General features: G+C 31.1%; 1 protein-coding gene across 2 annotated transcripts in view; it reads left to right on the forward strand.

The window, feature by feature from the left end:
* Nucleotides 1–21,925, forward strand: part of Tmem65 (transmembrane protein 65) — a 50,259-nt gene that overhangs the window by 14,388 nt on the left and 13,946 nt on the right. The window contains exons 2-4 of one of the 2 annotated variants that reach the window (XM_077800950.1): nt 1,879–1,959; nt 15,516–15,560; nt 18,523–18,590. In XM_077800950.1, the coding sequence (XP_077657076.1) occupies nt 1,879–1,959; nt 15,516–15,560; nt 18,523–18,590 (194 nt within the window). The remainder of the gene's footprint in view (nt 1–1,878; nt 1,960–15,515; nt 15,561–18,522; nt 18,591–21,925) is intronic. The other variant, XM_026407444.2, reaches the window with a different exon arrangement.

Consider the following 21,925-nt stretch of genomic DNA (forward strand, 5'->3'; position numbering starts at 1 on the left):
GAACATTTCATTAAGTAATTATGGAAGGCAGTTCTTGTGTTGCATGTTTCCCTGTGCATGAATTTTAATAACCATGTTTTAGTTAAATAACAATTTTCAATAACACAGTTTAAAATTTATTTTATCTCAGTATATTAACTTTGAGTACGCATAAAGTGCAAACTTAACTGTAAACTTTGCTTCCATTTCCTGAGTCCACAAATCACTATTTTAAAAAAAGCTGTGTATCATGATTATGACCAATCCATCTCTTCTTTCACAGCCTGTTGTTATTTGTCGGTGTGTATCTATTCAGTTGACTCACAGAAAAGTATTGATAAACCCATGTAGTGTTTTACAAGAAATGGACCAAATGGAAAATAAAGGCCAGGCATGGTGATACATGCCTATGGTCCCAGCTACATGGGAGGTAGAGGCAGGAAGATCATTCAAACACAGAAGTTTGAATCCAGCCTGGGCAACATACTTAGACCCCATTTTAATAACAACAACAATAAAAAAGGGAAAGTATTTCATTATAATAATGCAAAAAATAAAGACTATTATTTTTTGCATTATTATAATGAAATACTTAAGACTGTGTAACTTTATATTAAAAAAAGGGTTTGCTTAGCTCATAGTTCTGGAGACTCATATAGATCTGGTGATGGCCTTCTTGCTGGCAGAGTCCCAATACAGTGCAGAGCCTCACATGGCAAGACATTTGGGAGTGTGTGTCTGTCTTTACTCTGGTGTTTTTCTTTTCTCTCCGTATAAAGTTACTAGTATTCAGTCATTCAGTCTCCTTATAAAGCTGCTAGGCTCCACCCTCATGACTTTATTGGATTCTAATTTCCTCCCAAAGGCCCCACTTCTAAACACCATAGTTGATTAATTTTTCCCTCAGTACCTCATAATGGGGATTAGCTTTCAACACATGCTGTGTTGGGGGACACACTCAAACAATATCCAAACTATAGCATTGATAATACTATAGTGAGATTTCATTCAGATATAAATGCAATACAGAAGAAATAGCTGAATGTGAGAATGTCAACACTGGCACTGAGCTGCCGCCATTTAAGACTTGAAGTCTGCTGCCAGAAGAGCTCAGGGGAGGCAAATTTATGAATGTAAATGAGGAAAGTGGGAGGTTGTGATGAAAAGATGATGTTCTAGAGGAAGTGACCCTGGCAAAAAAGTTCATTTTATTAAAGGAACTCTCAGAGATATTTCAAGACATTGAAAATACAAAGGATAAATTTGTGTGTGTGTGTGTGTGTGTGTGTGTGTGTGTGTGTGTTTCTAATCTAAGACTTAGAAAAGAATGTGATAATTCAAGGTACAGGAAGGATGCTTTATATTGTTAAGTTATATGATGAGGAAATAGTGTGAAAAGAAGAGGACTCAGACTGTTCAAGTTGCTTTACTTAAGTACAAAGAAATAAAACATTTTAATTGTCTGTGTTTCTGTTTTAAAATACAGTATACTGAATTAACATTAATTTTACTATTTTCAAGATTTCCCTTTGCATTTATACCTGTGAGAGACGTTTTTAGTGTTTTGACAAATTCTTGAAGGTCACAGAATTGAATTTTCCCCACTGCTTATATATTTATTTGACAGTGCTAGGGATTTAACCCAGGGCCTCAAGCATGCTAGGCAGGTGCTCTACCACTGAGCTACCCTCCTACCCCCACTGGTTATTAAGACTGACTGTACAGTTGAAGCTTGCAGTGTCAATTGTACAGCCCTATACTATTGAATAAATCAAAGACTGCCTTCAAACTAACATGTGACACTTAAAAACTTCATATACATTCATGAACTTTAAAAAATATTTACACATTGTAATTACTTTATTGTTTAAATACATTTTAATTTTAAAATATTTTTAGCATGCAGATATCCCAAACCTGAGATTGTCATTGTGAATCGTGCAAAGGAGATATCATCAGCAGAGACCCCTGATAATTTTGGTATAGTATAGTACATTCTTATGGTGTTGATTGCTTGTCACATGTTCATTGCAAGTAGCAAAGCATCTACTTGATGGAACTTCTTGCTTGTTTGAAATAGAACTAATTAAATTTTTTATATTAGTATTTTAGACTGTCAGCAGTATTTATTTCTGTCATCTAACCCTGGGATTTGTGGATATGATTGAATAATAATTGCATGATTAACTAAACTGAAGTATTACATTTATGACCTTAAGACAAAATCACTTTTATTTAATTATATTTAATAATGTATTTAAAAAATATAAAATAACCATAGCAAGTAAAATATAAGAAGCAACAAAGGCTATGAATTTTTTTAAGACTACGTAGGAAAAAAGGACCACATACAGACATTTCGAATATTTCAGAGACAAGCTGACAAGCTGTATTTAAGTAACTGAACTTCAGGAACTATTCAGTGTATGTATACATGCATACATAAATATGTAATACATATACAAAGATTAATGCCTGCATGAATATATATGTGTGTGCATGTATACATATTTTTTTTTCAGCACTAGGGATTGAACCCAGGGTTTTATGCATGCTAGGCAAGTAAGTATGCTTTCACTGAGTTACAACGCACCTCACCCTCAGTATTTTAAAGATATCATCTTGACTGGTTTGAAAGCTTTATATACGTTTATTCAAGGCCCTTAATGATATATATATTTTTTAGATTTATCTGCCATACAGCTTGCTGTCTAATTTTAGTTGCATGCTGTGGTGGTAATGGAATTCTGTGTGTATGAGAGAACGAGAGATAAAGACTAAAATACATATATCTCTGTCCTTATTTATTATTTAATTTAAATATGTTGTCTAAGAAATATAATGTGGTGTCTAAAAAGGAATCTGAAGTATTTTGTGGTTTATGAACATTGAAATTATGTTTGGTTAATGGTTAAATATGATGTCAAGGGCAAAAACCATGTCATAAGAACTTAAGAGAAATGTCTTATGCGTGTAATATATGTACACACATATTAATGTCATTACATTGTAAGAATTCTTCAGTATACTCTACCAGTTCTTAGGTAATTCTAAAATTAAAAAATTTAAATCTAGTAGGTATAAACATTTAATGCTAATATCTTTTGAAGAATAGTTTGATTTTGAATTACTTTGAAGATTGATTTTTTTATCTCTCATTTTTGGAATGATATAGGGAAAAGAAATGATAGTAGATTACGGTAATCAATATCACTAGGAGGTGCAGTGCTGATGAATGATTGTAGGGTTTACCTGTAAGTGCTCACCTTCTGAGAATCAGTTTTTAGTTATATCTTTAGTCATTATAATGTTCTTTCTCATGAATTTTAGGTGGCACCCCTCTATATTTAAAATATACTGGTATGCTGTAAAGAAGAAATATAAAATTAAAGCCTTAAAGGGAATGAGGGAACTGAACCTCTCATTTAATTTGTAACATGAAAAATGTGTTTAGGATTTGGTGACTAATTACATATTAGGGTAGGGACTTGTGTCAAGTCCTTTGGGGTTTTAGTTTAGTGCTCTTTCACAATAATGGATTTCTTCAGGGTTAACAGTAGAGATTAGTCCTAGACTACAAGTATCTAGTTATGAAACCATCAGAAATCATGTAATACCTCTATTCAAGAAATGTTTTAACTGGTAGCCATGATGAATCATTTGTTTTATTTCTCTTTCTCTAACTTTGATGGGTTTAAAAAAATGATGTGTCTGAACTAGAATTATTTCTTGGCAAAGAAGGGGAAAAAGGAATTTGAAGAGGATATTAGTATTCAAGTTAATTGCAGTTTTACTTCAGTTTCAAATATTAATGCAGTAGTTTGTTTGATGGTTTGATGGATGGTTGATTGGCACTGAGAATTAGACCCAATTACATACTACAAATGAGCTACATTCCCAGCCTTTCTAAGGTTTTTTTTTTTTTTGAGAAAGGTTCTCACTCAGTTGCTTAGGCTGGTCTTGAACTTGCCATCCTCCTGCTTTATCCTTTCAAGTCACTTGGATTATAGTTATGCCCAGCTTTGACAGTATTTTATATATTCACATATGATTGATATTAGTTACTTTTAATTTTAATTGAGAACTTATTAAATGAAAGAGAATTGGAAGCTAGAATATGGGTTCTGGACCTACCTATGCGTTATTAAGTCACTTTTAACATCTGAGTCTCCATCTTCAAAGTGAATTAAGTCAGTATTTCTCAGTAGGCATGCTACTGACATTTAAGCTGGATGAGTTTTTCTTATGAAGGATTATTTATTGTACTGTAGAAAGTTTAGATTCCATAATGCTAGTGGCATTTCCCAGTATTATTATATGTAAAACAACCATACATTTCTAAACTTCCTCTGGGAGAGGTCCCATATTGAGAGCCACTGGCAGTTTGTTTCTAAGACTCCTTAAAGCTCTTACATTCTATGAAAAAATTCTTATTTGGGAAATAATTGAAAGAGAAAAGGTAACACATCAACTGAAAAATCTCTGTTGCTTCTTATATGTTAAGCAATGTTACTTTAAAATGAATATCTTTTGGGTATCTGTGTAGCTATACTCATAGACATTTAAGCTATTCTATGATTATTTTTTCTAATTCACTTGAATATATATATAAATATATATATAATATGTATATTATGTATATGCATATATATATTTGTATGATTTTTCAAAACTAAATATATCTTTATACCAAATAAATGAAAGTAACAAGATCTATCTTTAGCTGGGCATGGTGACATAGGCCTGTAATTCCAGTGGCTCGGGAGGCTGAGGCAGGAGAATCCTGAATTCAAAGCCAACTTTAGCTCTTGCTTAGTGCCTTGCCACTAAGCAACTCAGTGAGACCTAAGCAACTCAGTGAGACCCAAGCAACTCAATGAGACCCTGTCTCTAAATAAAATACAAAATAGAGCTGGTTATGTGACTTAGTGGTTGAGTGCCCCTGAATTCAATCCCCAGTACCAAAAAAAAAAAACAAAAACAAAAACCCAAAACCTATCTTTAAAAGGTACTCTATTGTTTCAATATCTTAGCCTCTTAAAAAGGAATATTATTGTACATAGTAATTATTTTCTTTGCCTTTCATAGGCATAATGAAAGGGAAGTCTGTGTTAAGTAATATATATAATTGTTCCAAGTATACAAATTTGGCATGTGGAAGCAACCACAAATCAATATGTTGATTTGGTTTTCCTAAAAATAAATGTTTGGTCATCCTAAAAAGAAACCTACCATGAAATAAAGGAAGAAAAATTATTGTATCTCTAGTATTTACTTTCACTTAAGCCACAGTTAATTAATGGGTTTTGTACATATGAGTGATTAATTGAGTGGTACAGCTATGCTATCATTACCATTGGCCAACTCTTGTCTAACTGTTACACTACTGGCCTGCACCTGCCCAGAAATCTGTTAGTTTCTTCTTGTTACCCACCTGGATTGCAGTAAGGCCCCAGGAGGCACATTAGTTCACAGGAAGTTAATGAGGTGACACTGTTAGTTCTTGTGATCTAAGTAGAAATTTATTTTTTATATAATGCATATGTTATATAAAACACTTTTAAATGCTAAACAGAATTATAAGATCACACTCAAATGCTTTTATGGGTTTTACCTATGACATTTACTTTAAAAATAATTATAAATCCTTTTACAATTAAAATATTTATTTACAAATACTTGTTAATTAAAACCTACTAAATTCTTTGCTGTTTATAAAGTGTTCATTTTCAATTTTGAATGTCATTTTTTGAGAGTCTATTACTGACCTGTATTTACTTGTTTGTGTAGCTTTTAACCCCCTTTTGGTGCATGACTTTTTGGCATTTTATATGATTTACTTAAATTATTTTGCATACAGCATTGTTGCATTTTAAGTTCTTATTCTTTATTGTATATTTATTGTAAATTTCACCTTACCCATTTGATTTTGTTTCTATTAGAAAACTAAGCACTTATTTATAATGTTCAGAAATATGGGCATCTGAGACTGGATACCTAAATTATTGTTTAAATGCACTAGTTTTATCTTTGTTCTTTTAAATAATCTCTTATTAGGCCAGACTTTGCCTGCTTCCTTTACTTTCTTGGGGAAGATGCTGTGGTGGGTTTGGAGGAGATTTTAGGTGTTCAGAAATTCAGAAACTGGATAATTGGGCCCTTAAGGATTATTGAGTTATTTATCATAAAGGAATACTAGGTGTTTTATATCACCTTAGAGTGAAGTTGTTTTAATGCTTTTCCTAAGTTTATTGTAAATTATTTTTAATTTTCTCCTTAGTTTGAGATATTATTTTGGTATTTCTATACATGGTAATAGGCCATGTTATTGCCATGTTTGAAGTGGAATTATTTCTTGGGAAAGGAAGGGGAAAAAACAATTTGAAGAGGATATTAGCATAATAGAAAATGGACAAGATAAAAACTCTTCTTTTTGTTTTTCAGAATTTATTTTGTTTCACTTTGGAATTACACCTTGTAAAGTAGGATTAATTTAATGGATTGCTTAACAGTGAAAATGACATTATAGTTTCAATTAGATATTATAATAGAGTGCTGTAATGAGTTCTAGTTCTGTTTTCATTCACCATCATTGTTGTAAATATGTTTTGTGATTTGATAATGGAAACGAAAACATAGACTGTTCCACTTATACTTCTTTTATCAAAGTGTTTTGATTTTCAATTTAAGATGTGTATCTTAGTAGAGTATTTTATTTAAAAAAGAAATGTATTAGGCAGCATAAATTACCCTAAAACTTTTGTTAATATTGGACTAATGGTCTAATGATTTTTAATAAAAAGTTAATCTTAAAGGGATTTATAATAAAGAAGAGATACATAGTTAAAATCTTACAATAAACTTCTCAGACTTGTCTTACCTAATTTTTTGTGTGTTGAAATCTAGTTGTCAGTTAAAATTGGCAATTACAGCTTGAAGTTTTCTCTGGAATTTGTTTTAATGTTATTTTGCTTATATCCTGAAAACATTTCTTACATTAAAAAATAAAAATGAAGCAAGGTGGGTTTTTTTTTAAATGACATACTTGTTTCAAGAGACATTATGCAAAATTTTTAAAGTTCTATAAATACATGTTTTGTTTTATTTTTCAATTCATTGTAATTATAGGAATCTACCCTAAGGAACTTACTGAGGAACTCAAAAGATTTCAGTACAAATTAGTATTATTTCTAAATATGAAAAAGAATAAGTACTTTAAATACTTAGTAGTGGGGGGTTCATTAAGCTACTATACATCATATGATGAAATAAAATTCCTTCAAAATTTTGAAGGTTTGGGAAAATATTCATCATTTGATGCTTTTTGAAAAAGGAAAAATTAATTTTGTGTGAACATCTTTATAGGAAATAGTCAAAGGGTAATATAGCAAAGTTTTTATTTCTGATAAGTAATGGATGATCTTCTTTTCATTTTCTTCTTTTTCTCAATCTCATTAACTTCCTTGAACTTATTTGTACAATCTTCATAGTGGAGAAGTGTGACATTCTTTTAGATAAACCAAAGGAATTTACTATTTTAAATGTTACTTTTTAATTTTTATTTAAAAATTCCTCTTAAGTTAAAAAATATACTTAATAGCTTCATCTTTTTAATGTAGGTAAACACAAATGTATAAATATGTGCTATTTATATATATATATATATATATATATATATATATATTGTGTGTGTGTATGGCTTAATGTAAGATATTTTCAGTAAATCCTATTATAGAAATCAGTTTTGACTGAACAGAATGAAAGGGCACATAGGTTTTGTTAACTTCTTCAAAGTGGGTGTTTTATTCAGATTTGTTAGTATTTGATTGTGCTCTCTAGTTTTTTAACTCCCCAGTGTTTTAGTTTCACCTGTTCAAGCTAATAGAAAGAAGAGTTCATATTCAAAATTGGTGAATTTTATAATAAAAGATAAATTTGGCAAAGGAAGATAGGAAATAAACAGGTATTGCTTTCTCTGTTTTTCAGTTAACATTATCAGAGGTGGCTATATTTTATATTTTAATGTTACCATGCTTTTACTCTGTATTTATTTTACTAAAACTTTGCTGTGAGTATAGACTTATATACTTTATTCATTTTTGAAAGCAACAAAGCACATGGTCTTTCTACTACTTTTGAATAAATTATTTTGGATCTGCTTTCAGAAAATTGTTTATTCAAATAAGGTAAGGATTTGGTAGTTTCATAAACACAATTAATTTTTAAAATTTATTCTAATTTGTTTTATATGATAGCAGGATGCATTTCAATTCATATTACACATATAGAGCACAATTTTTCATATCTCTGGTTGTACACAATGTAGAGTCATGCCATTCATGACTTTATACATGTACTTAGAGTAATGATGTCCATCTCATTTCACTGCCTTTCCTACCTCCATGTCCCCTCCCTTCCTCTCCCTCCCCTTTGACCTGTCTATAGTTCATCTATTCCTCCCATGCCTCTTCATCCCTATTATGAATAAGCATCCTTATATCAGAGAAAACATTTGGCATTCGGTTTTTTGGGATTGGCTAACTAGCATTATATTCTCCAACTCTGTCCATTTACCTGCAAATGCCATGATTTTATTCTCTTTTATTGCTGAGTAATATTCCATTGTGTATATATACCACGTTATCTTTATCCATTCATCTACTGAATGGCAGCTAGGTTGGTTCCACAGTTTAGCTATTGTGAATTGTGCTGCATTGATGTGGCTGTGTCCCTGTGGTATGCTATTTTTAAGTCCTTTGGGTATAGATCAAGGAGTGGGATACTGGGTCAAATGGTGGTTCTATTTCCAGTTTTCCAAGTAATCTCCATACTGCTTTCCATATTGGCTGCACCAATGTGCAGTCCCACCAGCAGTGTATGAGTGTACCTCTTCCCCCACATCCTCACCAACACTTATTGTTGTTTGAATTCATAATAACTGCCATTCTGACTGGAGTGAGATGAAATCTTAGTACTGTTTTTATTTGCATTTCTCTAATTGCTAGAGATGTTAAACATTTTTAAAAAATATTTGTTGATTGATTCTGAGAAGTGTCTGTTCAGTTCCTTGGCCCATTTATTGATGGGGTTATTTGGTTTTTTTGGTGCTAATATTTTTGAGTTCTTTATATACCTTAGAGATCAATGCTTTATCTGATGTGCGCATGGTAAAGATTTGTTCCCATTCTGTGGGCTCTCTATTCACCTCACTGATCGTTTCTTTTGCTGAGAAGAAGCTTTTTAGTTTGAATCCACCCCACTTATTGATCGTTGATATTAATTCTTGTGCTATAGGAGTCTTATTAAGAAAGTTGGGGTCTAATCTGACATGATGAAGGTTTGGGCCTATTTTTCTTATGTTAGGCACAGGGTCTCCGGTTTAGCTCCCAGGTCCTTGATCCACTTTGAGTTGAGTATTGTGCATGGTGAGGAAATAGGGGCTTAAATTCATTTTGTTGCATATGGATTTCCAATTTTCCCAGCACCATTTGTTGAAGAAGCTATCCTCTTTCTAATATATGCTTTGGGTGCCTTTGTCTAATATGAGGTAACTGTATTTGTGTGGTTTGTCTCTGTGTCCTCTATTCTGTACCATTGCTCTACAAGTCTATTTTGGTGCCAATACCATGCTGTTTTTGTTACTGTTGCTCTGTAGTATAGTTTAAGATCTGTTATAGTGATGCCACCTGCTTCACTCTTCTTGCTAAGGATTGCTTCAGCTATTCTGGGTCTCTTATTTTTTTCAGATGAATTTCATGACTGCTTTTTCTATTTCTATAAGGAATGTCATTGGGATTTTGATTGGAATTGCATTAAATATGTATAATGCTTTTGGAAGTATGGTAACAAAATTAATTTTCTTCACTAGAGAAAATAAAAATCAATACAGCTAAGTATAATACACATGACTGTATTATACTTACAGTGGCTTGGGAGGCTGAGGCAGAAGGATCACAAGTTCAAAGCCAGTCTCAGCAAAAGCAAGGCGCTAAGCAACTCAGACCCTGTCTCTAAATAAAATACAAAATAGAGATGGGGATATGACTCAGTGGTCAAGTGCCCCTGAGTTTAATGCCTAGTATCCCCTGTAAACAACAACAACAACAACAAAACACCAGATAACTATTACCTCACCAATAAGGGGGACAATTTCCTAGAAACTGAGTGACTGCAGCTAATAAATACTTATGGAAGACCAGAATCTGTGCTTTCTCATGTCTTGATGGTATGATTGTGTGTGTATGTGGCTAGCTGAATGGTGGAGTTTAAAAAATAATAGCTTTGGGGTTTGGGGAGGTATGTGTGTGTGACCTGGTTTCCTCTTGAGAGGAAAAATGCTGTCTTAGTAAATGACAACTTTTTGTTACATTCCAGCTCCCTCTCCAGAAAGTAAATGCCATAAGTGTAGTGTTTGCTGGTGGGAGGTAGATTTTTGTTATAGGCACAGTTGTTTTTAGTTTGGTTTCTTACAGGTACATTTTCTAGTGGTCAGTCAGTTCAATTCTGGGCAATTTCTTTAACTTTCACTTACATTGGTGTTCTCAAAGAAGCTTTTAGTCCCTTTTTTTCCCAACTTATGATTGACACTAAAATTTTAATTATTTCACAAGGCAGTTTTTATAATGTATACCACAAATAGTAATCCCAGATTTATCTGTACCAGGGCAGTAGAACAGGAATCTGTAATCCTATCATCTCAGACCCCAAACCTTATGCATTCTATTTCTGTAATAAGCACTGAGTATCAATTATGGTATTTCCTTATAAAAAGATGAGTGGCCAAGCAAGACTTCAGATTGATGGGAGCACAATTAAACATGGTCAAAACTGTAGATATAACCTAACTCAGGCATGTATGCCTAAATTGTAGGCAGTTATGCTACTAGAGCTTCGGTTTTAAAACTTACATGTTCCTGAAAAGTATAATTTAAAATAAATTTCTACTTCATTTTGAGTTTTAATGTAAAATTTTAAATTTAATATGCCATAATTTAGTAGCATTAATAAAAATAATTTAATGTAAGTCATATTTCAATTATGAAATTTTCTAAAACATATTTTGATAAAACCTTGTAGGAATTTCCTAGGATAAAACCATATGGTTAGTTGTAAAATGGAAATATTTTTTTCTTATATGACTAGAGATAATATAGTAGTATAGACTTGCCTTTAGGATTATTGTCCTAAGTATGTTTCTTTGGAAAAACTTTGCCAATAAAAAACTATTTTTTGAATACATTCCAGTAGGAGAATGAAAATTTCTGATTAACTGGAGTTCATCTTATTAAAAACTACAGTTGGCCAATTTGTTACCACAGATGCTACCTTAACTTAAAATTAAGAAAAGGAACAATAGTAAATAAATAATTAGTCAGGAATTTATCTTAAACTCTCCGCATGACCAGGAGTACAAAAACCCTCTGCATTTGTTTCTCATCTTTTCTTTTTTACCTGTTATGTTTCTCATTTCTCCCCTTTGTCCTTCTCTTCATCTCTGATTTCCCCTTTTCTTTAAGTAAATACAGTATAAAAATATTTCTACATATATAGGATAAAATAGAAAATGTAGCTGAGTTAAATGCATTTTTATTTCTGAAATAGGAGAAAAAAAATTATGTTCTCTTCAGACCCTCTTAAGTCTTTGTGACAGCACTTCTCAGTTTTATATCTCTTAAATATAATAATTGAAGTTTAAGCTGATGAATATAATGTAATATAATATCTGAATCATTAAAGAAACATTATTTTTGAAATTTAATATTGTTCTATTTAGGCAGAAACAGTATTTTATGAGCTATGACAGTTTTCTGGTTGCTTGAATTATTTAGAAAACTAACTGAAATACCTCTTTTTGTACTTAAATTCATTTAAAAATATTTTTAGTTATAGGTGGACCCAATATTTTCATTTTTATTTTTATGTGGTGCTGAGGATCAAACCCAGTGCCTCATGCATAGTATGTAAGTGCTCTACCTCTGAGCCACAACCCCAGCCCCAGTTCTTAAATTCATTTTAAAAAATAAATTTGCTTTCAATATTTAAATTGTTTTCTCTAGTGTTCCTGGATTACTGAAGCAAAATAATATGTTGAAAGTGTTAAAATCTTATATTAAACATGCAAAATATTTCTCATGTTTCCAGGATTGTGATGAATGTCTGGAGTATTTTATATTAGGAAACATCACCTATGTATTATAATAACTGAATGTATATAAATTCTCAATGACAAGAAGAGTCACATTTCAAGTATTTTTTATTTGATTTGATATAAAATAAATGATCAGTTTGCAGCAATTATCTTTTATTTACCTTTCAGCTAAGAGTTTTTACAATGTGAAATCTAAAGCAAAGAAATCCTATGTATAAGTATAATCTCACAGATTCTTATGGGGTAATTTCCCTATCCTATTTCTTTCTAAACATGGACTCCTATTAAAGGTCACTTCTTTGAAAAATGAGAACTACCTAAGAAAGGGGGAAAATGTGATGAAGTTTGAATGTTATTTTTACCACTATTATGAGTAAACACTCATACTTTAGGAAGACAACAATTATCATTCAACTAAGGATTTTTGTGCTGTATTCATGAAGGATATTGGTCTGCAATTTACTATTTTTGATAATTTGGTAGGGTTTGGTTTTAGTATTATTCTCTCCTCATAAAATAAGTTGGGAAGTATTTCTTCATTGTAAGTTTTTGGGAGGGCTTTTTTTTCTTTAAATCTAAGGTGAAACTATGTGTGCTTGGGGTGTGTGTGAGTGTGTTACTCTTTGTGTTGTGATTGGGGGCCTACTCTCAGGCTGAAGGTTGCAACAAACAGGTAATTAACTCACTTTGTATCATTTCTTTTAAGTGTTGATTCCCTTCAGAATTAACCTGTTGCAGTCATTTTCTAGTGATTCTGAAATTTATTAACTCTATTTTGTCTGTAGCTTATTCTATGTAGGAGGACTGATTTGATAAGAATTTACTTAGCCATTATTGGATGAAGAACCAGAAGTTTTGAGCTAAAATAAGTCAGCAAGTATGGTATGATGAAGCAGAGTTTTAACAGCTACCTCATTATTTTAAAATACACAGAAAAGGGAGAATGTATGATATAACACACACACATACACACACACACACACACACACACACACACACTCAGGTCTACTTAGTAAAACGTTAGAGTGGAATACATTTTTATGTAATTATAGATAATTTACCATATGCCAAGGATTCTTTTTTTTTAAAAGATAGAAGAGACAGAGAGAGTTTTTTAATATTTATTTTTCAGTTTTTGGTGGACACAACATCTTTATTTTATTTTTATGTGGTGCTGAGGATTGAACCCAGCGCCCCGCATATGCCAGGCGAGCGTGTTACTGTTTGAGCCACATCCCCAGCCCTCAAGGATTCTTTTTTTTGGGGGGGAGGGTATTGGAGATTGAACTCAGAGGCACTCATCCATGGAGTCACACCCTAGTCCTATTTTGTATTTTATTTAGAGATAAGGTCTCACTAAGATGCATAGTGCCTCGCTTTTTGCTGAGGATGGCTTTGAATTCAAGGGTACTTTTCAATAAAATTGTCATGTTCTAAGGAATGTTGCCTTTATGATTCTTCTTGTACTCTTTAGGTTCTTTGTGAAGCAGGATTTTGATTTTACTCTGATATTGTTCTAGTGATTTTCCTCCCTGTCCTGTCCACAGTACTTACGTACTTTATTTATTTGGTGCTGCGGATCCCAGGGGAACTTTACCTCTGAGCTGCATCCCCAATCCTTTTTCAATTTATTTTTTTTTAATTTATTTTGAGACAGGGTTGCTAAGTTGCTGAGGGCCTCACTAAGTTGCTAATACTGGGCTTGAACTTGCTATCCTTCTGCCTCAGCCTCTTGAATGGCTGAGATTATAGGTCTTTTCCACTGTGCTGGGCTTATCCATTATTCATTTGTCTAGGCTTTATCCTTTCTTAGGATTTGTAGGATATTCTAAATAATTTGTTCAATGTATAGGTAATTTGAAGAAGTAAAAGAAAGTGCCCTATGTATGCTAACTCTATTGGGAAGGTCCTGCTTATTGAAATTTTAAGTATTTCAGAATGTTCCTGTCAGCTAACAAGGACTTCTCACAGTAATGATAATAATGTAACCAACAAATAGTTCTGATATGTATCCACTTTTGCATGTTTACTTCACTAGAAAATTCTCTGGAGTACAGTGGTGTCCTATATTCCTAGCTAAAAATTTGAAAAGCCATTTGCATGCTTTCAAAGTAGATTTTGAGATAACAGTGCTAATCAAAGAATGGAGACTTAATTTTGTCAGATGTGAAATTCTTCAAAAATTAATATATCTTCTTTTTTAATAAGGAAAAAAAGTAAACATTCATTCCTAGAACATTCTGAATAATACAGTGATTCAACTCTAGGTTTTAGTGTTTTTTGTTTTTTTGTTTTGTAAAGCCATTATGGGACTATATGCGATTTTAGAAAACACCAGTCACAAATATGGACCACATTGCTTTTTGTATAGATTATCAATGGAAATTTATTTGCTTTTTACTTTTTAAAACAAAATTGTTCAGTTCTTATATTCTCAAAAATTATCAATAAATATCTTAGAAGATATATATCCAGTTTTTAATGTGTTTCCTGAGACAATCTGGTTGAACTAAATCTATTGGAGAGTTAGCCATTGCTAAGGTTCTTCCATGTGTCCTCAATTAATTCTATATGATTGGGTGAGGATAGGAGGTAGAATTCTCTACCTTTTAAAATTACACAGGTGGTGAGATGGTTCTTGTTATGAAACGGTAGTTTTTTTGGTAACAGTTATTTTTTACATATAATTTTTTGTAATAATTAATTTTACATATATTGATGACTATTAAAGATACTTAGATTAATACTTGGGGAAACATTATGACATGTATTATACTTGTGCTTTTGAATAATAGCATAGTTTTTTGATTGTTGTATTAGGCAGAATATTATCTACTAGTATAGATTTCAAAAATCAAAATGTTCTGTATATTATCTAATGGAGTTAAAGAACCTTACCTAATCTAGTAAAATCATTGTTGTAATTACATTGCTTTAGGATATTATCCTATTTTTAAAGGATATCTGGGTGTATTTGAGTATTTTCTGCTATCAGTATTTATACATATTAAGTTTTCTTGAGATGTTACCTTAAAAATAGTAGCTAAATTTCTGAAGTGTTTTTCTACTGTAATTAGTGCAGATAGTCTCATTATATAGATGCAAGAACTTAAATAAAAGAAATACAAAAAATGTGATTTACGCAGAGCCTCGGGGCCCAGGGTAGGCTTATAACTAAAGGTCAGTTTTGTTTGCTAACTTTGTAGTTTAATCATAGAAGTTAATGTTCTTTTAAATAGTTAACTGTTGTCCATTAACCTAAATATAATTTATGAATAAACTCTACTGTTCTTCCATGTTGCATGTCTACCGGTGTTTTCTTCTTTGTAATAAAAAAATCATGTTATAGTAACTAATTCTTGCCTCACACCCTTTTTTTCCCCTTTAGAAAAATTGGAAGCTCTGCCACCTACCCCAGGACAGCTGAGATATGGTAATGGTTCTATAATTGTTAAATATATGTGCATCTATCTTTTGGACTTGATATAACTATATCATTTATTAATAGCACAGAAGAAATAGTAAATTAATCTTGCTAGAAAAAGTAGATTATCTTATTTATTTTGCAGAAGCATTTTATAAACTTGGTTTGATGTTATCACAGTACTATGGTATAGCTAATATTGTTTAATAGCTAATATGTCAAGATATTATTGCTGTCTATAAATATAATTATACTTATGATAGAATTTTTCTTAATTCCAGGAAAAAGAATGTATTTGCATTTAAGTGCGATAACTGAAGAACTAGAATTTCTAGGCTCAAAGCTAGATAGAATTCTTCTCTGATGCAGAAAATACTTCTGCTTAACTGTATGTAAACAGTGAAAAGTAAAGTTCATTGAAAACACCAGGAAGAATAACCTTATTAAAATGCTGCTTTTCTTTCTTTTCTCTATTATAATAGGAATAAATATATTGTAGGACTAACCTGGAAGTAATATAAAACAGTTAAGGATCCTACTATAAGAAGAAGAGAATTATCTAATGATATAGCAAATTTGAATAGGTTGTAAATTGAAGCCAAATATTAAATGTGATTTGCTAACAATTTCTATGTTATAGTGTTTCCCAAAGAAAATTGAAGAAATCACATATTAGTAGGAGATAATTATATACTAGAAAGCAAATTTATATCATTAGAAAAAACTATCTAATAGCCAGCTCTTTTTTTTCTTATAGGTAGAATAAAATTTATATTAGAAATTAGTAACTTAATCCAAATGCCAAAGAATTTCAGAATTTTTAAGACTATTCTTCCCACCTGGGAAGACTCTTTTCCTTATTCTTCCATCCTAATTCATACTACCTATATTGACATCACCATATAATACTGTTAGCTTTTTTTGTAGTTCATGTTTATATAGATATGTCACCATACCTAAAACCTTTGTTTATCTTTGTAGCTCAAGTTCCCAGTTGAGTGCCTAATACATTATTCATTTTCTTTTTAAAAAAATTATACTTTTTCCTTTGGGTTAAAAAGAAATCTTATTTATAGGACTTTTTTAAAAGGTAGAAATGTAAAAACGTAATGTATTTTATAGTTCAAAGTGATTTCTGTAGCAATTTGCCTTGGTTTTACTGACCAAGTTTTACAAGGATAACAATTAGACTAATCTTAATTTAATCTCCTTTATATTTAATATTAAGATGTTTGTATCGCAGACAGTTTTAGAGATGAGATCAGGTTAACTCCAAATGCTGAGTAATCTTAACTGATTTCATCATTACTCTGCCAGATGTTTCAAAGAACTTGGGAAGATGATTTGCAGTTATACTTAAGTAGCTTTTTATTTACTGTACATTTTTCACTTGATGAATTTAAAATTTTTCATTATATTATTTTAAGCTATTTGTACTTTACTTTTGGAAATTAGGATTGTATATATGTTTCTTATAAAATTTAGAATGATCAGTAGATAAGCAATTAGATAAAGGCAAAAAGTCAAAGAAGTAAGGCTAGACTCTGAAAAATCCCATTTCATTAATATGCTATTTTATTTTATCATCTTAATAGCTTTTAAAATAATATTCATAATTAAATATTTTTCTCTTAATATTGGACAATTCTACTTAATAGCAAGGAGAAATCTGAAATAACTATTATATACCTATTATGTACTCTCTTTTTTATATATAATAGTATGCATTATTATATTCTATATATTCTTTCTCTTTATCTTTGATAGTGCCTTTTTTAAAACTACTTATTAGCTTTCCTTGATTGGTACAGAACTCACTATAGTAAGATTAAACTTTCATAACTTCTAGATAATATTTCAATTATATTTTCTATGGACTTAACTGAATTAAAAGAAAAAAGACTCTAAAATCACCTAACACATATATAACCAATTGGTTTAAGGGACTATGTTTTGGATAAGGTATGAAACTGGGTTTTGATGTTTAGTGAAGAAAGCCCTTAGTTGAACTGATATTGACCATACCTTGGCAATTTTATAGTTTTAATTAGAATCAAGTCTTTTACCTATTCCCAGCTTTTAATCTGTTTCACAGTCTGCCTTCAGTTCTCTCAATATGGAATGCTCTTCTTTTCCAGGTTAGTGGCCCTCAATTATTATTTATTGAGCATCTACTATGTTCTCAGCATTATGTAATGTGCTGAAGATGCAATATGAAAATATGAGGCTAAATGTATAAATAAGTTTTAGTTCTTCCAAGTTGCACTTTTAATATTTCACTTCATTTATATTATGCACCAGATAGATGAGGTTAGGTGTGCCTTTGGCAGGAAGGGTCAAATTATATTTTGATTCAAAACAAATTGATTCTTTATGGTTTTGTAGTAGGATTTAGGGATCCTGATGAATTGTGAATGGGGAAGGACTGCATATAGATGTCTAAAAAATATGTTAATCATATTTTTCAGACTGTTTTTCTTTAAAAAGTTGGTTAGTGAATAAAAGCAATCAAGTAACTTCCCTGAAATTTGATTCTGGACATTTTTCAATATTTCTAATACAAAGATCAATTTTATGATAATAGTCTTTAGGCATAAAGAGAAACAGATTGATGTTGTAGCAATTAATCAGGTACAATATAGTATTTATATGTTTACTAAGTTGTTCCATCATTAACCAAATGTATATTTATGTGTGGGTGTGTCCATATATGTGTATTGCCAGTAAGAAAACACAAAAGACTAATACAACTATTGTTACATGTTATATATTTTTTGTTTTGTTTTTTTTCAGTATAACTTTTATAAAGTAGTTAAATTTACAGGAATAGCAGAATCTGTTGACTATGAGGGATGAGAAACAAATTCAAAAGATTATCAAGTCTACTGGAGACTTTAATCATATGGTCTGTTTTTTTCATTCTAAAGTTAAATCTTAAAATCTACTTTTTTCTGTTTTTGATGTTTTTCAGTATTCATCCACAATGCGATACCTTTCATAGGGTTTGGCTTTTTGGATAATGCAATTATGATTGTTGCAGTAAGTTCTTTCTCTCACCGCTTCTATTTTGAGTTAATAAAGAAATTATTGTGGCCTATATTTTCCTAATAATTTGTATAATATAGTTATTAATTTTAATTAACATCATAATGATCAACACTATTTATGTTTCATGTTAATTAGATTAGCTCAATTTTAAGGCTGGATATATGTTAATTATTAAGACTTTGACAAAGCATTTAGATAAGTCATTTAGGGTTTATATCATCTAATCAAGTTTCAACACTTTGAAAGAAAAAAGCATGCAAATTTTTTTGATATTCTTAGTAGTTGTCATCACTTATGTAGGTTATTTGATTAGTTCATTGTTTAATTTTCTCACTCAAAAATGTTTCAACAGATGTTTTGATATACAGTCTGAGCTTTAGCCATTTAACCTAGAAGTTGTAAAGTTTCATTTCAGAGCATTGAATATATTGCCCTTTCTGCCTTTGTTGCATTATAGTAGTCCCCTTCATATGGTCATTTAAATGTAAGGATGCTTCATAAAAGTGTATCCTAATTGATTGATATGCATTTCTTATTATTGGTAATGCCTCTTGGCAATGTATACCAACATTTGGTCCATATTTGAAACAGAAATAGGTCCATGATCAAAATGCAAGTCTTCAAAAACCGTCCAGTGTTCTATTCACTTTTCTCTTATTTTGTCCAAATGGAATGGGTTGATCATTGTAAGGTAATAACAACTTTTAGTACATAGTTTTAGAATACTTAATGTGAATTCTTTCTTCTCAGATGTTAGAAGTAAATAGATTGAAGGTCTATTATCTATTTTCTGTGAGGTGATAAAAGTAGCAATTATTTCTGGATACCAATTTAAGAATTCTCAAGTAGGGGTTTTACTTGAACTCATTTGAGAAAATCAAAGTGCTTCTTTAACTTAGAGCTTAGAGAGTTTGTTGTTAGTTTCAATGACTCTTAAAAGTTCTATTATCTACGATTAATACTATAAATATACTACATTGAAGGAGACTACTGAAAAAAAATAATCTTAGGATTATTGACTATGAAGAAATGACATGAGAGAATCAGGGTTTCTTTTTGTGTTTTTGAGTTCACCAGGATTGCAAGTGAATGTAAATACAAGATTTGGTTTCAAAGTAGATATTTTTAAAAGTAATTCACATTATGTAGATTATAGAAGTTGCTTAAAGAATACCTAATGTTGGTTCATTCTAGAATAGCTTTGTTTGCTATATAGTCTAGTTCTGATGTCCATATTGATGTAGATTAGCCACTCACGAAGTTCAGCCATTCACCTGGTGGAGGAGACTCACAGGGCTCACACAGCACATGGCATCCTGCTGCATAAACCATCACAGAAGATGATCTGGCATGCACACAAAGGATTCTTTAGTAAAGAAACCTGGCAAGATCAGATTTCTATAGGCTGACACATTTAGTGAAGGCCTTAAAATAGAATTCCAGAATGCTAGTTTTTTTTTGTTGTTTATGACATCTTCCTAATGTACACAAAAGAATAAAATTGGTCTATTTGTGTACCTGTGAATGTGAGAGATTTATTCAGCTATTTAGAACTGCACTTCTTTTCTGAAGTGACTAAAATCTGAGTTGTCTAGATTAAAGAGAAAATGTAAATCAAATCTAATTATAATGGAAACTCCGTTTTGTTAAATTTGTAACTTCATGTGCTTGTGAGTAGATTGTGCTCCAAGATTCATGTGCTCATGAATAGAAAGTCTCTGTGGTAAATATTTCTTTCAGTTTGGCATGGTTTTATTCAGCATTTTGGGTTCTCTTTATTGATAGCTAGTACCCATGCCACCATCTTTATAACCATTATGTTTTTCATAATAGGACAGACCTTAAATACTGAAAAGCTGAAGGAGTATCCTTGTTACAGGGAATCCTGTGATATATTTTGCAGGAAGAGGGGTATAGGAGTATTTTGAAGAAAGGTCAGAATAGGGAAACTTTTAGTTTCTTAAATCTAGAATAATACCTTCACAGTATGGTCATCATTTTTAAAAAAGAATAAATATTTAAAGTAATAGATATCTGTGTTTAAAAACAGCCACCAAAACACATTCAAAAGTCAGATTATTTTAGGGTTGATTATCATTTTGTGTTACTCAGGCCTATGCCTTGTTATTAGTGTAACTGAGAGTAGACTAATTATTTTAGGCCTAAAATGTTTAATTCCAAATTTGTAATAACTCCTTACTCTGTTTATATTAAAACCCAGCTTTTTTAGGGCCGAATTACTGTTTTTTACTAAAATATATATTTTAAATTACTGCCTTAAACATTTGCAAAGAGTGATAGGTGTGGCACAGATGCTCTGCAGACCAGTTCAGAGACTGACAGGACAGTTTCTGGTGAGGCATTTGTAATAAACTGCTAAGACTCAAATGGATAAATAATATAACTGTAGTCTGTGGAAAGGAAAATAAGTGATCATTACCATTGTAAGAATGTTTTTTACCTGTTTATTTTTTAAAATACTGATTTTCTCTTCATATTATAGAACAGCTGTGGCTGTTTTAAGACTTAGTAAGAAGCTCCTTGTTTATTTTGTTCTCTCATGCCATATCTTACCTAGTGTCTAGCGTGATATTTGACCTTTTCTGCCTTCCTATTAGATGTCCTTTTCTGGCTGCTACTTTTGTAGTCATAAATAGATTCTTGTATAATTGTTTGTCATAAATTAGACCTTTATTATTGGCTACTATTAATACTAATCCTTGGGTTTCATAGTTCATTATATTTTTGTATTATAGGATTGCTTTTTATTTTATTTTATTATTTTAAGAAGTGTGGATTGAATCTAGGGTGCTTTACCATTGAGCTACATCCCCAGCCCTTTTATTTTTTATTTTGAGATTTGCTAAATTGCTGAGACTGTCCTCAAATTTGTAATTCTTTGACCTCAGCCTTCTGAATCGCTGAGATTACAGGACTGTATCACCTTGCCTGATTTTTAGGATTTTATAATTTATATTTTAATGTTTTTTGAATGACTTTTAATTAGGATAGAACATTTTAGAGTCTAGAATAGATTAACTGTATTAAGTGATGAGCCAGATGTAACTTTAAGACAACTAGTATTAGATTTATTTATAATTTTTACCTTGCCTATTAATACAAAATTTGACATAACTATGACACAAAGTAAAGAAGTGGAGGGTCAATTGCTGTCCTCAAACTGTCTTTGAATTTACATGAGTCTTTTCATGGTCTTAGAAGGACCCAAATATGTTTAAGTTCAACCAAGTAATTAAGCATGAAAATATTTTTAAATACATGTATTGCAAAGATTCATCACTCTTCAAAGTGCTGTATATATTTAT

Source organism: Urocitellus parryii, chromosome 7 (assembly GCF_045843805.1).
Source record: "Urocitellus parryii isolate mUroPar1 chromosome 7, mUroPar1.hap1, whole genome shotgun sequence".
In the NCBI taxonomy this organism is placed as follows: domain Eukaryota; kingdom Metazoa; phylum Chordata; class Mammalia; order Rodentia; family Sciuridae; genus Urocitellus; species Urocitellus parryii.